At 40.3% G+C, this 17358-nt stretch overlaps 1 protein-coding gene across 3 annotated transcripts; it reads left to right on the top strand.

The window, feature by feature from the left end:
• Positions 1-1105: 1105 nt before the first annotated feature.
• Positions 1106-17017, top strand: LOC148085017 (AN1-type zinc finger protein 5). Of its 3 annotated transcripts, none has more exons than XM_087783159.1 (6): positions 1106-1199; positions 10241-10421; positions 11953-12058; positions 12111-12229; positions 12295-12402; positions 15882-17017. In XM_087783159.1, the coding sequence occupies exons 2-6, from the start codon at positions 10259-10261 to the stop codon at positions 16028-16030; spliced, it is 645 nt and encodes a 214-aa protein (XP_087639285.1). In that variant the 5' UTR covers positions 1106-1199; positions 10241-10258; the 3' UTR covers positions 16031-17017. The 3 variants fall into 3 exon arrangements, with proteins under 3 accessions (XP_087639285.1, XP_087639287.1, XP_087639286.1); XM_087783161.1 differs by having other exon boundaries at positions 12126-12229; XM_087783160.1 differs by having other exon boundaries at positions 1108-1213.
• The last annotated feature ends 341 nt before the right edge of the window (positions 17018-17358 follow it).

Raw genomic sequence — 17358 nt, forward strand, 5'->3', positions numbered from 1 at the left:
ACAAGACACACTTCAATTCACTCACGAGAAAGTTGTCAATAACAAAAAGAGTAACATATTTCATTATTATTATACTTGATATAATTAATATTATTACTATACTTTATATTATTATTATTATTATTATTACTATACTTTATATTATTATTATTATTATAGTTGATATTATTATTATTAATATACTTTATATTATTATTATTATTATAGTTGATATTATTATTATTATTATTAATATACTTTATATTATTATTATTATTATAGTTGATATTATTATTATTATTATTATTATTATTAATATACTTGATATTATTATTACTATAATTTATATTGTTATTATTATTATACTTGATATTATTATTATTATTACTATACTTTATATTGTTATTATTATTATACTTGATATAATTATTATTATTACTATACTTTATATTGTAATTATTATTATTATTATTATTATACTTGATATAATTAATATTATTTTTTATTATTATTATTATTTTTTTAATTGTATTTATTATTAGTATTATTACACTTGATATTATTATTGTTATTATACTTTATATTTTTATTTTTATACTTGATATACTTATTATTTATTATTATTATTGTTTCTATTTTATTATTATTATTATTATTATTGTTATATTTTATTATTATTATTGTTGTTATGTTTTATTATTATTATTATTATATATTACATATTATATTATTATTATTATTATTATTATTGTATATTATTGTTATTATTATTATTGTTAACATTATTATTATCATTGTTGTTATTATTATTATATATTATTATTATTATTATTATACTTGAAATAATTACATTCAAACGTTTACAGTAAATGTTCTGTCATTTGTTTTGTTTCAATTATGAAAAATATGTTTTATTATTTTTACTTTGATTGACAAAAATGTTTATTTTAATTTGAAATGTAGAGAAACTTTATTATTCTTTTAATAAAAAACAACTTTTAAATCCTGTAGTTTTTCTTTGAACGAGTAAAAGAAAAAAATCGATCATTGATTTCTAATAACTTCCTCGTGACGCAATAACTCCTGAGGCTGCGATGACGTCATGCTCGTGGTTTCAAATGTGTGACGTGTGCGGGAGGCCTGTGCTCCTCCGAGCGACGCGACTCCTGCTCCTGTGACGCCAGAGGTCCGTGGACAGCGTCCAGATCCTCGCGCTGCAGGTACCGTTGACCCGGTGAGAGGAAGAACCGACACCAGAACCGAGACCAGAACCGAGACCAGAACCGAGGCTCGACCCGCCGCCTCCCGCTACAGCACATGCTAACGCTAGCTGCTAACACGCTAACGCTAGCTGCTAACACGCTAACGCTAGCTGCTAACACGCTAACGCTAGCTGCTAACGCTAGCATGCTAACAGCAGCCTCTGGATTCTCGTAGTAAAATTTGTGACACATTTGTGTCTCGGTTCTGTTGGGTCCTCGCGGTTCTGTTGGGTCCTCGCGGTTCTGTTGGGTCCTCGCGGTTCTGTTGGGTCCTCGCGGTTCTGTTGGGTCCTCGCGGTTCTGTTGGTCCTCGCAGGATGGTTCCAGGTTGACAGCAGGTTTACTGGTGTTTTTAAAGCTTTATTGACGTTTGTTTGTGACACAAACAAGTCTTTCTTTGCTCGTAGTTTCAGGTTCGACTTGAACTTGTTCAGTTGTTCTTTAAATGTAACGTTTTAATGCAAAACACAATAATGTTTGACACAAACTCTTTACATTCAATGTTTTAATGTCTGGAATCATTGAATTCACAGCAAAACACAAGAATATTTGACACAAACATGATCAACTGAACATGCATACATCTTTGAAGTACTTTTTAATTCCTAATATTATCTGATATTTGAAAAATATGCCTTTAAAGAAGTTGATATAACAAAAATACGTTATGTTGTGAATGATCCATTTAAATGTTTATATGACACGTGACGTCAACATCGAGAATGTTTACGAAAACAATAAAACACGTTTGTGTCGTCAGGTGACATGTTAGTGATGTTACTTCTTGTTTCAAATCATGTATGTTCCTGAGACATGTTAGTGACGTTACTTCTTGTTTCAAATCATGTATGTTCCTGAGACATGTTAGTGATGTTACTTCTTGTTTCAAATCATGTATGTTCCTGAGACATGTTAGTGACGTTACTTCTTGTTTCAAATCATGTATGTTCCTGAGACATGTTAGTGATGTTACTTCTTGTTTCAAATCATGTATGTTCCTGAGACATGTTAGTGATGTTACTTCTTGTTTCAAATCATGTATGTTCCTGAGACATGTTAGTGACGTTACTTCTTGTTTCAAATCATGTATGTTCCTGAGACATGTTAGTGACGTTACTTCTTGTTTCAAATCATGTATGTTCCTGAGACATGTTAGTGATGTTACTTCTTGTTTCAAATCATGTATGTTCCTGAGACATGTTAGTGATGTTACTTCTTGTTTCAAATCATGTATGTTCCTGAGACATGTTAGTGACGTTACTTCTTGTTTCAAATCATGTATGTTCCTGAGACATGTTAGTGACGTTACTTCTTGTTTCAAATCATGTATGTTCCTGAGACATGTTAGTGACGTTACTTCTTGTTTCAAATCATGTATGTTCCTGAGACATGTTAGTGACTTTACTTCTTGTTTCAAATCATGTATGTTCCTGAGACATGTTAGTGACTTTACTTCTTGTTTCAAATCATGTATGTTCCTGAGACATGTTAGTGACTTTACTTCTTGTTTCAAATCATGTATGTTCCTGAGACATGTTAGTGACGTTACTTCTTGTTTCAAATCATGTATGTTCCTGAGACATGTTAGTGATGTTACTTCTTGTTTCAAATCATGTATGTTCCTGAGACATGTTAGTGATGTTACTTCTTGTTTCAAATCATGTATGTTCCTGAGACATGTTAGTGACGTTACTTCTTGTTTCAAATCATGTATGTTCCTGAGACATGTTAGTGACGTTACTTCTTGTTTCAAATCATGTATGTTCCTGAGACATGTTAGTGACTTTACTTCTTGTTTCAAATCATGTATGTTCCTGAGACATGTTAGTGACGTTACTTCTTGTTTCAAATCATGTATGTTCCTGAGACATGTTAGTGACGTTACTTCTTGTTTCAAATCATGTATGTTCCTGAGACATGTTAGTGATGTTACTTCTTGTTTCAAATCATGTATGTTCCTGAGACATGTTAGTGACGTTACTTCTTGTTTCAAATCATGTATGTTCCTGAGACATGTTAGTGATGTTACTTCTTGTTTCAAATCATGTATGTTCCTGAGACATGTTAGTGACGTTACTTCTTGTTTCAAATCATGTATGTTCCTGAGACATGTTAGTGACGTTACTTCTTGTTTCAAATCATGTATGTTCCTGAGACATGTTAGTGATGTTACTTCTTGTTTCAAATCATGTATGTTCCTGAGACATGTTAGTGATGTTACTTCTTGTTTCAAATCATGTATGTTCCTGAGACATGTTAGTGATGTTACTTCTTGTTTCAAATCATGTATGTTCCTGAGACATGTTAGTGACGTTACTTCTTGTTTCAAATCATGTATGTTCCTGAGACATGTTAGTGACGTTACTTCTTGTTTCAAATCATGTATGTTCCTGAGACATGTTAGTGACGTTACTTCTTGTTTCAAATCATGTATGTTCCTGAGACATGTTAGTGACTTTACTTCTTGTTTCAAATCATGTATGTTCCTGAGACATGTTAGTGACTTTACTTCTTGTTTCAAATCATGTATGTTCCTGAGACATGTTAGTGACTTTACTTCTTGTTTCAAATCATGTATGTTCCTGAGACATGTTAGTGACGTTACTTCTTGTTTCAAATCATGTATGTTCCTGAGACATGTTAGTGATGTTACTTCTTGTTTCAAATCATGTATGTTCCTGAGACATGTTAGTGATGTTACTTCTTGTTTCAAATCATGTATGTTCCTGAGACATGTTAGTGATGTTACTTCTTGTTTCAAATCATGTATGTTCCTGAGACATGTTAGTGACGTTACTTCTTGTTTCAAATCATGTATGTTCCTGAGACATGTTAGTGACGTTACTTCTTGTTTCAAATCATGTATGTTCCTGAGACATGTTAGTGATGTTACTTCTTGTTTCAAATCTTGTATGTTCCTGAGACATGTTAGTGACGTTACTTCTTGTTTCAAATCATGTATGTTCCTGAGACATGTTAGTGACTTTACTTCTTGTTTCAAATCATGTATGTTCCTGAGACATGTTAGTGACTTTACTTCTTGTTTCAAATCATGTATGTTCCTGAGACATGTTAGTGACGTTACTTCTTGTTTCAAATCATGTATGTTCCTGAGACATGTTAGTGACGTTACTTCTTGTTTCAAATCTTGTATGTTCCTGAGACATGTTAGTGACGTTACTTCTTGTTTCAAATCATGTATGTTCCTGAGACATGTTAGTGACGTTACTTCTTGTTTCAAATCATGTATGTTCCTGAGACATGTTAGTGACGTTACTTCTTGTTTCAAATCATGTATGTTCCTGAGACATGTTAGTGATGTTACTTCTTGTTTCAAATCATGTATGTTCCTGAGACATGTTAGTGACGTTACTTCTTGTTTCAAATCATGTATGTTCCTGAGACATGTTAGTGACGTTACTTCTTGTTTCAAATCATGTATGTTCCTGAGACATGTTAGTGATGTTACTTCTTGTTTCAAATCATGTATGTTCCTGAGACATGTTAGTGATGTTACTTCTTGTTTCAAATCATGTATGTTCCTGAGACATGTTAGTGATGTTACTTCTTGTTTCAAATCATGTATGTTCCTGAGACATGTTAGTGACTTTACTTCTTGTTTCAAATCATGTATGTTCCTGAGACATGTTAGTGACGTTACTTCTTGTTTCAAATCATGTATGTTCCTGAGACATGTTAGTGACGTTACTTCTTGTTTCAAATCATGTATGTTCCTGAGACATGTTAGTGACGTTACTTCTTGTTTCAAATCATGTATGTTCCTGAGACATGTTAGTGACGTTACTTCTTGTTTCAAATCATGTATGTTCCTGAGACATGTTAGTGACGTTACTTCTTGTTTCAAATCATGTATGTTCCTGAGACATGTTAGTGACGTTACTTCTTGTTTCAAATCATGTATGTTCCTGAGACATGTTAGTGACGTTACTTCTTATTTCAAATCATGTATGTTCCTGAGACATGTTAGTGACGTTACTTCTTGTTTCAAATCATGTATGTTCCTGAGACATGTTAGTGACGTTACTTCTTGTTTCAAATCATGTATGTTCCTGAGACATGTTAGTGACGTTACTTCTCGTTTCAAATCATGTATGTTCCTGAGACATGTTAGTGACGTTACTTCTTGTTTCAAATCATGTATGTTCCTGAGACATGTTAGTGACGTTACTTCTTGTTTCAAATCATGTATGTTCCTGAGACATGTTAGTGACGTTACTTCTTGTTTCAAATCATGTATGTTCCTGAGACATGTTAGTGACGTTACTTCTTGTTTCAAATCATGTATGTTCCTGAGACATGTTAGTGACGTTACTTCTTGTTTCAAATCATGCATGTTCCTGAGACATGTTAGTGACGTTACTTCTTGTTTCAAATCATGCATGTTCCTGAGACATGTTAGTGACGTTACTTCTTGTTTCAAATCATGTATGTTCCTGAGACATGTTAGTGACGTTACTTCTTGTTTCAAATCATGTATTTTCCTGAGACATGTTAGTGATGTTACTTCTTGTTTCAAATCATGTATGTTCCTGAGACATGTTAGTGACGTTACTTCTTGTTTCAAATCATGTATGTTCCTGAGACATGTTAGTGACTTTACTTCTTGTTTCAAATCATGTATGTTCCTGAGACATGTTAGTGATGTTACTTCTTGTTTCAAATCATGTATGTTCCTGAGACATGTTCACTAGATCAACAGGTTACTTTGAATATTTATACATGAAGTTGAATCTCTGATCACATCAGGATCTACTCATTATCTTCTGATATGACGCTTGTGTTGGGATGATTGACACCTGTCACATCCCTGCACTTTGAGGGGAACAAAAATATATTTGATTTATTATTTATCTTCAATATTTTCATCAATCAAATGTGTTTCTTTACTCGACTTGAGCCAAAATAACTTGAATCTCTGCTTCAGAAAAGTTTGTGTCTGAGTGACAGGTGGACAGGATCACCTCCTTATATGGTCCTTCCTGGTGAAGACTAATGACTTATCTTCGGTGTTTTTTTTGAATAATGAGTTTCCTTGTTTTTCCGACCTGTTAATATGCTTTGTTGTGATGCGTCTCTAGATACTTGATGAAGTCAGTGTTTAATCTTGTGAAGCCATTTTATTTCCTCCAAACATTCTCTGACACCTTCAGCGGCTGTTAGCTCTGTTGTTAGCATCAGCTGCTGTTAGCTCTGTTGTTAGCATCAGCTGCTGTTAGCTCTGTTGTTAGCATCAGCTGCTGTTAGCTCTGTTGTTAGCATCAGCTGCTGTTAGCTCTGTTGTTAGCATCAAATGTTGTTGGCTCTGTTGCTAGCATCAGCTGCTGTTAGCGCTGTTGTTAGCATCAGATGTTGTTGGCTCTGTTGTTAGCATCAGCTGCTGCTATCTCTGTTGTTAGCATCAGCTGCTGTTGGCTCTGCTGTTAGCATCAGATTTTGTTGGCTCTGTTGTTAGCATCAGCTGCTGTTAGCGCTGTTGTTAGCACCAGATGTTGTTGGCTCTGTTGTTAGCATCAGCTGCTGTTAGCTCTGTTGTTAGCATCAGCTGCTGTTAGCTCTGTTGTTAGTGCTGTTGTTAGCATCAGCTGTTGTTGGCTCTGTTGTTAGCAGCAGCTGCTGTTAGCTCTGTTGTTAGCAGCAGCTGCTGTTAGCTCTGTTTTTTGCATCAGCTGCTGTTAGCTCTGTTGTTAGCATCAGCTGTTGCCTGGAGCGTATGCATGGATTCACAGCTTTTCCACCGATACCTGATCCAACTTCTAGAGGCTTTTTTTTTGCAAAATTTCTAGGTTGTTTAATTTTTCTTGTGCGATCCTGAAAATCCATCTGCAAATTGCCCGGTATTTGGAAACACTGCGAGACCAGGAGCTGATTCATGTTCTGACGTCAGCTTCATGACTCTGTGGAACATCTGGGTTCACTTCATGACTTCCTGTGTTTTCCTGTCAAGTTAGGGTTCCCTCTTGTAAGTAAGTAAGTTTTATTTATATAGTGCTTTTCCAGACCAGGGTCACAAAGCGCTTAAACAATCAAAACAATATTCAACAAAGTATATACTTTAAAGGTCAAGATAAAACTGATAACACAACAGGAGTTCAAGAAAATCAAGGAAAAGCCTGAACAAATAAAAACCTCTTAAGATGTTTCTTAAAGGAGTCAGTAGATCATCAAACACACATGTTTCTTGAAGGAGTCAGTAGATCATCAAACACAGATGTTTCTTGAAGGAGTCAGTAGATCATCAAACACACATGTTTCTTGAAGGAGTCAGTAGATCATCAAACACACATGTTTCTTGAAGGAGTCAGTAGATCATCAAACACACATGTTTCTTGAAGGAGTCAGTAGATCATCAAACACACATGTTTCTTGAAGGAGTCAGTAGATCATCAAACACAGATGTTTCTTGAAGGAGTCAGTAGATCATCAAACACAGATGTTTCTTGAAGGAGTCAGTAGATCATCAAACACAGATGTTTCTTGAAGGAGTCAGTAGATCATCAAACACACATGTTTCTTAAAGGAGTCAGTAGATCATCAAACACACATGTTTCTTGAAGGAGTCAGTAGATCATCAAATACAGATGTTTCTTGAAGGAGTCAGTAGATCATCAAACACACATGTTTCTTGAAGGAGTCAGTAGATCATCAAACACAGATGTTTCTTAAAGGAGTCAGTAGATCATCAAACACAGATGTTTCTTGAAGGAGTCAGTAGATCATCAAACACAGATGTTTCTTAAAGGAGTCAGTAGATCATCAAACACAGATGTTTCTTGAAGGAGTCAGTAGATCATCAAACACAGATGTTTCTTAAAGGAGTCAGTAGATCATCAAACACAGATGTTTCTTAAAGGAGTCAGTAGATCATCAAACACAGATGTTTCTTGAAGGAGTCAGTAGATCATCAAACACAGATGTTTCTTGAAGGAGTCAGTAGATCATCAAACACAGATGTTTCTTGAAGGAGTCAGTAGATCATCAAACACAGATGTTTCTTGAAGGAGTCAGTAGATCATCAAACACAGATGTTTCTTGAAGGAGTCAGTAGATCATCAAACACAGATGTTTCTTAAAGGAGTCAGTAGATCATCAAACACAGATGTTTCTTGAAGGAGTCAGTAGATCATCAAACACAGATGTTTCTTGAAGGAGTCAGTAGATCATCAAACACAGATGTTTCTTGAAGGAGTCAGTAGATCATCAAACACAGATGTTTCTTGAAGGAGTCAGTAGATCATCAAACACAGATGTTTCTTGAAGGAGTCAGTAGATCATCAAACACAGATGTTTCTTAAAGGAGTCAGTAGATCATCAAACACAGATGTTTCTTAAAGGAGTCAGTAGATCATCAAACACAGATGTTTCTTGAAGGAGTCAGTAGATCATCAAACACAGATGTTTCTTGAAGGAGTCAGTAGATCATCAAACACAGATGTTTCTTGAAGGAGTCAGTAGATCATCAAACACAGATGTTTCTTGAAGGAGTCAGTAGATCATCAAACACAGATGTTTCTTGAAGGAGTCAGTAGATCATCAAACACAGATGTTTCTTGAAGGAGTCAGTAGATCATCAAACACAGATGTTTCTTGAAGGAGTCAGTAGATCATCAAACACAGATGTTTCTTGAAGGAGTCAGTAGATCATCAAACACAGATGTTTCTTGAAGGAGTCAGTAGATCATCAAACACAGATGTTTCTTGAAGGAGTCAGTAGATCATCAAACACAGATGTTTCTTAAAGGAGTCAGTAGATCATCAAACACAGATGTTTCTTGAAGGAGTCAGTAGATCATCAAACACAGATGTTTCTTGAAGGAGTCAGTAGATCATCAAACACAGATGTTTCTTAAAGGAGTCAGTAGATCATCAAACACAGATGTTTCTTGAAGGAGTCAGTAGATCATCAAACACAGATGTTTCTTAAAGGAGTCAGTAGATCATCAAACACAGATGTTTCTTGAAGGAGTCAGTAGATCATCAAACACAGATGTTTCTTGAAGGAGTCAGTAGATCATCAAACACAGATGTTTCTTGAAGGAGTCAGTAGATCATCAAACACAGATGTTTCTTGAAGGAGTCAGTAGATCATCAAACACAGATGTTTCTTGAAGGAGTCAGTAGATCATCAAACACAGATGTTTCTTGAAGGAGTCAGTAGATCATCAAACACAGATGTTTCTTGAAGGAGTCAGTAGATCATCAAACACAGATGTTTCTTGAAGGAGTCAGTAGATCATCAAACACAGATGTTTCTTAAAGGAGTCAGTAGATCATCAAACACAGATGTTTCTTGAAGGAGTCAGTAGATCATCAAACACAGATGTTTCTTGAAGGAGTCAGTAGATCATCAAACACAGATGTTTCTTAAAGGAGTCAGTAGATCATCAAACACAGATGTTTCTTGAAGGAGTCAGTAGATCATCAAACACAGATGTTTCTTGAAGGAGTCAGTAGATCATCAAACACAGATGTTTCTTAAAGGAGTCAGTAGATCATCAAACACAGATGTTTCTTGAAGGAGTCAGTAGATCATCAAACACAGATGTTTCTTAAAGGAGTCAGTAGATCATCAAGCGCAAAGAGAGAGAAGATTGTTCCAAAGCTTAGGAGCAACAGCCTGAAAAGATTTCTCTCCTCTGGTCCTGAACCGTGTGCGTGGAAACATCAGTAGATTCTGATCCACAGACCTCAGAGCCCGAGCTGGGGTGTAAGTCTGGATCAGATCAGTGATGTAAGGAGGAGCCTGACCATGAATGGATCTGAAAGTAAGAACCAGAATTTAAAAGTTGATCCTGAAAGAAACTCTTGAACTCAGGTGTGTGGATCATCAAAGGCAGCCGCAAGTCTTTGTTGTCCCAGGTTTATATAAAGCTCCTGTGAACATGTCCTCGGTCGTGTGTGATCCACCTCGTCACAAGTGTTACTCTGTTAAGGTAGACGTTACTCTGTCAACGTTGTTGAACACCTGACGTCTCTTCCAGGAACTCCTCTCCACCCCCATGGCTCAGGAGACCAACCAGACGCAGGTGCCCATGCTGTGCACGCTGGGATGTGGCTTCTATGGGAACCCTCGCACCAACGGCATGTGCTCGGTCTGCTATAAGGTACATATGGCCAGACAGCAGGGAGGTGGGAGGTCCAGCCCTCCTGGAGGAGAGAAAGGTAGGACGCTGGAGTTGACCTTGAGTCACAAGATGCTTTAATGACAGTGTGAACGTATGGAGAGTGACAAGAACCAGGTCCCTGGAGGATGACTGTTATTGTTATGATGATTATACTATTGTTATTGTTATTATTATGATTATTATACTATTATTGTTGTTGTTATTGTTATTATGATGATGATTATGATTTTTTTATTATTATTATTGTGATTAATATTGTTGTTATGATGATTGTTATTGTTATTATTAATAATATTATTATTATGTTATTGTTGTTAAGATGATTGTTATTGTTATTATTATGTTTATTGTTATTATAATGATTATTATTAATATGATTATGATGATTTTATTATTATGATGATTATTGTTATTATAATAGCATCAACGTTTTTTTAATGACATTAAACAAATCTGATAAAAGGACACATTCACAAGTGTTGTGTCTCAGTGTGTTGTGATGTTGTGTTGACATGAGTCGTTGTGTGAGGATGATCGAGCAGTGAAGTGTTGTGTCTCAGTGTGTTGTGATGTTGTGTTGACATGAGTCGTTGTGTGAGGATGATCGAGCAGTGAAGTGTTGTGTCTCAGTGTGTTGTGATGTTGTGTTGACATGAGTCGTTGTGTGAGGATGATCGAGCAGTGAAGTGTTGTGTCTCAGTGTGTTGTGATGTTGTGTTGACATGAGTCGTTGTGTGAGGATGATCGAGCAGTGAAGTGTTGTGTCTCAGTGTGTTGTGATGTTGTGTTGACATGAGTCGTTGTGTGAGGATGATCGAGCAGTGAAGTGTTGTGTCTCAGTGTGTTGTGATGTTGTGTTGACATGAGTCGTTGTGTGAGGATGATCGAGCAGTGAAGTGTTGTGTCTCAGTGTGTTGTGATGTTGTGTTGACATGAGTCGTTGTGTGAGGATGATCGAGCAGTGAAGTGTTGTGTCTCAGTGTGTTGTGATGTTGTGTTGACATGAGTCGTTGTGTGAGGATGATCGAGCAGTGAAGTGTTGTGTCTCAGTGTGTTGTGATGTTGTGTTGACATGAGTCGTTGTGTGAGGATGATCGAGCAGTGAAGTGTTGTGTCTCAGTGTGTTGTGTGAGACTTTGTTGTCATTAATCATGTGAAGGAACACGATAAACTCCAGCATTAAAACATTCGTACGAACACAACAAAGTGTCAATCAAGCATGAGGTGTCAATCTAAGTCAGGGGTGTCAACCCGGTCCTCAAAGGGCCGAGACGGTGCAGGTTTTCGTTCCAACCAGTCAAGCACACATGAGTTAACGAATCAGGCGTCGACTTAAACAAGACTGACATCAAGCGATGACCGTCTCAGACGCATGATTGGTTCAACTATACGTGCTCGACTGGTTGGATCAAAAACCTGCACCGGACCGGGTTGACACGTGTGCTCTGTCGTGTGTCGAACACTGACGTGTCTTCTTGGGATGAAAGTCTACGAGGTTTTTGTTCATGGAAACATGTATGTTGTAACGACCTCACGTGTCTGATCACGTGTCGTTCCTGCTCGTGCAGCTTCTACATCAGTTGGATCTTCAGAAACATCCATCAATGTGGAGAGCACCACCTCAGAACCGGCAACACAAATGACCGTGAGCTCAGCAGAGGAACCGGCGAGCAGGTACTGAACATGTCATGGTTTGAAGCTGGAGCTGACTGGATCTGATCCTCAGCCCCTGCTCGCCCAGACCTGTGACCCAGCAGATGACGGAGATGAGCATCTCTCCAGAGGCTGTGGTGGTGGACGCTGATCCAGCTCAGGAGGAAGATGCGGGGCCTTCAACATGCACAGGTCACTACCCTCACCTGGACCCGACTGGACCGCCATCATGTTCACTCTGTGCTCCGTCCTGACAGAACCGGTGGCAGAAGCCGCTCAGGCCAACTCTGACGGGGACAAGACCCCCGACAAGAACAAGAAGAAGAACCGCTGCTTCTCCTGCAGGAAGAAGGTCGGACTGACCGGTGAGGAACTCTTACGTCCATCTTTTCCAACATCTTCACTGTAAGACACCAGTGTCACTGTTTGATGATGTCATCAGGTCACTCAGTCACATGACTCTTGTCCAGTGGAACATGTTTGATATTTAATTCACGTGAACACATGAACAACATTGACATCACACTGCAGACGGTCACATGGAAGGGTTCTACTATTATGGTCTGTGCAGAACCTGTTCTCTTCAAAGCGGCTTATGGTCTGTTATTCCAGACAGTTGACGGGTTGTTGTGTACAGGTCCATCTCCAGCTGCTGAGTCTTCATTCTGTGCTTCTCCGGACTGTCCTTGTTGTTGGTGGTCCTGTCGGGGTCTTGTGGTTGGTGGTCCTGTTGGGGTCTTGTGGTTGGTGGTCCTGTCGGGGTCTTGTGGTTGGTGGTCCTGTCGGGGTCTTGTGGTTGGTGGTCCTGTCGGGGTCTTGTGGTTGGTGGTCCTGTCGGGGTCTTGTGGTTGGTGGTCCTGTCGGGGTCTTGTGGTTGGTGGTCCTGTCGGGGTCTTGTGGTTGGTGGTCCTGTCGGGGTCTTGTGGTTGTTGGTCCTGTCGGGGTCTTGTGGTTGTTGGTCCTGTCGGGGTCTTGTGGTTGTTGGTCCTGTCGGGGTCTTGTGGTTGTTGGTCCTGTCGGGGTCTTGTGGTTGGTGGTCCTGTCGGGGTCTTGTGGTTGGTGGTCCTGTCGGGGTCTTGTGGTTGGTGGTCCTGTCGGGGTCTTGTGGTTGGTGGTCCTGTCGGGGTCTTGTGGTTGGTGGTCCTGTCGGGGTCTTGTGGTTGGTGGTCCTGTCGGGGTCTTGTGGTTGGTGGTCCTGTCGGGGTCTTGTGGTTGGTGGTCCTGTCGGGGTCTTGTGGTTGGTGGTCCTGTCGGGGTCTTGTGGTTGGTGGTCCTGTCGGGGTCTTGTGGTTGGTGGTCCTGTCGGGGTCTTGTGGTTGGTGGTCCTCTCGGGGTCTTGTGGTTGGTGGTCCTGTCGGGGTCTTGTGGTTGGTGGTCCTGTCGGGGTCTTGTGGTTGGTGGTCCTGTCGGGGTCTTGTGGTTGGTGGTCCTGTCGGGGTCTTGTGGTTGGTGGTCCTGTCGGGGTCTTGTGGTTGGTGGTCCTGTCGGGGTCTTGTGGTTGGTGGTCCTGTCGGGGTCTTGTGGTTGGTGGTCCTGTCGGGGTCTTGTGGTTGGTGGTCCTGTCGGGGTCTTGTGGTTGGTGGTCCTGTCGGGGTCTTGTGGTTGGTGGTCCTCTCGGGGTCTTGTGGTTGGTGGTCCTGTCGGGGTCTTGTGGTTGGTGGTCCTGTCGGGGTCTTGTGGTTGGTGGTCCTGTCGGGGTCTTGTGGTTGGTGGTCCTGTCGGGGTCTTGTGGTTGGTGGTCCTGTCGGGGTCTTGTGGTTGGTGGTCCTGTCGGGGTCTTGTGGTTGTTGGTCCTGTCGGGGTCTTGTGGTTGGTGGTCCTGTCGGGGTCTTGTGGTTGGTGGTCCTGTCGGGGTCTCGTCTGTCTCTCTGTTGAGTTTGGCTTTGATGTCACGTCCATCTTCGGTCTCTCTCCAGGTTGCATCTTTGATCCGGTCTTTTCTTCTGGGATCTCTGTAGCCCAGGTGTCGGTGAAGGCCATCTTATCTCCTCCAGCTTGGAACCGGTCACGATTCCCCATCCTTGACATGTTTCATGGTCCTTCAGTGTCCTTGTTTGGAAACCTTCTCAGGACCTTGTTCCCAACGGTCTCCTTCACAGCGACTTGCATCAGGAGTTCTCCCATAAGAAGATGGTGGTCGGTGTCAATATCAGGCTAACTTCGAGGAGAACTCTCCTCCATTTCCCATCTATTGGAAAAGTGGTGGATCTGGTCCTCAGTGTGGAGGTCGAGGGACATCCAGGTTTATGGGTTTGTTTGTGTTGGAAGAGACATTGTTGTCAGTGTTGAGTAGCTTTGGATAATTGTGACGTCATTTTGATGATCCAGAGTTTGGTTCTTCTTCTACTCTTCTACTGTGGAGGTCTTCTTCTACTCCGTGTGTGTGTGGAGGTCTTCTTCTACTCTTCTACTGTGGAGGTCTTCTTCTACTCCGTGTGTGTGTGGAGGTCTTCTTCTACTCCGTGTGTGTGGAGGTCTTCTTCTACTCCATGTGTGTGGAGGTCTTCTTCTACTCCATGTGTGTGTGGAGGTCTTCTTCTACTCCGTGTGTGTGTGGAGGTCTTCTTCTACTCCATGTGTGTGTGGAGGTCTTCTTCTACTCCGTGTGTGTGTGGAGGTCTTTTTCTACTCTGTGTGTGTGTGGAGGTCTTCTTCTACTCCATGTGTGTGTGGAGGTCTTCTTCTACTCCATGTGTGTGTGGAGGTCTTCTTCTACTCCATGTGTGTGTGGAGGTCTTCTTCTACTCCATGTGTGTGGAGGTCTTCTTCTTTGGGTTTGCTAGAGTAGAGAGAGGTGTCTCCAGTGGCAGTTGTTTCTACTCCAAAGGTGTTCCATGGGCTCTCTCATACCCCAACAATGCTTATTGTAAGTGTTCTGACCTTCCAGCATCCAATCTTCGTTCTTGACCTTCAGGAGACAATTCCTCACCTGGGGGTCTCAGGTGAGTTAGCTTCAGGCGGGCCATACATCCCAGTTATCGACAGTTAGGCTTCGCTCGTTTAGAGGCAAACATATTTTCCGGGGACGGGTAGTTAGCCCATCGCCCAACCATGAGGCTCTTCGTCTGACCTCTAACCTGAGACATGCCCTTGGATGAACCTGCCAGGGGACAACCCCCTCTGCAGGTAAAGCCCTCAGGGTCACACAAGCCTCCCCACACAAGGTCGCAGCACATAGTTGGTCTGGTCACTATTGTAGCAACATTTATGTTGAAATAAAAACATTTATTTTTATCTGCATCTTCTTACATGTTCTTGTATCTTCTTACATGTTTTGCATCTTCTTACATGTTCTTGTATCTTCTTACATGTTTTGCATCTTCTTACATGTTCTTGCATCCTCTTACACGTTCTTGCATCTTCTTACACGTTCTTGCATCTTCTTACATGTTCTTGCATCTTCTTACATGTTCTTGCATCTTCTTACATGTTCTTGCATCTTCTCACATGTTCTTGCATCTTCTCACATGTTCTTGCACCTTCTCCATTTTCTTGTATCTTCTTACACGTTCTTACATCTTCTCACATGTTCTTTTATCTTGCATGTTCTTTTATCTTCTCATTTGTTCCTGCATCTTCTCACATATTCTTGCATCTTCTCACATGTTCTTTTATCTTGCATGTTCTTTTATCTTATCACGTGTTCTTTTATTTTCTCACTTGTTCCTGCATCTTCTCACATGTTCTTGCATCTTCTCACATGTTCTTTTATCTTGCATGTTCTTTTATCTTCTCACATGTTCTTTTATCTTGCATGTTCTTTTATCTTCTCACATGTTCTTTTATCTTCTCACTTGTTCCTGCATCTTCTCACATGTTCTTGTATGACTGACTCGTCCTCCAGGGTTCGACTGCCGCTGTGGAAACTTGTTCTGTTCCATCCACCGTTACTCGGACAAACACAACTGTACCTTCGACTACAGAGGAGAAGCCACCGAACGCTTGCGCAAAGACAATCCCCTGGTGATGGCCGAGAAGATCCAGAAGTTGTGAAGGTCTCTGTTCACCTGGTCATGGCTTCACTGGTCCCCCCCTCCTCTCCGTCTCCACGGCGACTGTGGAACAACTTTGTCGTTTGAGAACATTTGAGAGATGAACAGTGAAGACCAGTGTTGCTACCTGAGAACATCTGTGAGGGCTTCACACATGATGCTGGGCTGGTGAGGCCTGAGGACGCTGTTGAATGTTGCAGCGCACACACACACGCACATACACACGCACACACACACACGCACATACACACACACACACATACACACACATACACACATACACACATACACACACGCACATACACACATACACACACGCACATACACGCACACACACACACGCACATACACACATACACACATACACACACGCACATACACACATACACACACGCACATACGCACATACACACGCACACACATACATACATACATACATACATGCATGCACATACACGCACATACACACACACACACATACACACACACATACATGCATGCATACATGCACACACACATGCACACACACATGCACACACACATGCACACACACATGCGCACACACATGCGCACACACATGCGCACACACATGCGCACACACACACGCGCGCATACACACACACATGCGCACACACACACACACATGCGCACACACATGCACACACACATGCGCACACACATGCACACACACATGCACACACACATGCACACACACATGCACACACACATGCACACACACACACAACTGCACAATTCCTTCCATCAGCAAGACTCTCAAGGGCTTTGATTCTCCCTGGACTGAACTAAACTGGACTAAACTGATGTCGACTCTCGACTTTCTCACCATGATTTGAACATTTTCCACAAACACACAACTGTGCATGAACGTGTGACAGTAGAACTGAATGATTGACTTTTGTGTTTCTTTTTCTCCTGTTTTAACGAGTGTGTGATCAGAAGATCTTAATATATTGTAGTTTAGTCTGAACCGTGTGAAGATATTTATTTCTGCTTTTGGACCAGCATGAACACTATATACAAACACACACCATATATACAAACACACACCATATATACAAACACACACTATATATACAAACACACACTATATATACAAACACACACCATAGATACAAACACCATACATACAAACACACACCATACATACATACATACACACACACCATCTATACATACAGACACCATATATACATACAAACACACACCACATATACATACAAACACCATATATACAAACACACCATTTTGAATTCCATGATTGAAACGATAAGTTTAGTTTCCATAAAAACAAGTTTCTCAAACGTTACA

The sequence above is a fragment of the Callionymus lyra genome, chromosome 2 (genome assembly GCF_982586985.1).
Source record: "Callionymus lyra chromosome 2, fCalLyr1.hap1.1, whole genome shotgun sequence".
Taxonomy (NCBI): Eukaryota; Metazoa; Chordata; class Actinopteri; order Syngnathiformes; family Callionymidae; genus Callionymus; species Callionymus lyra.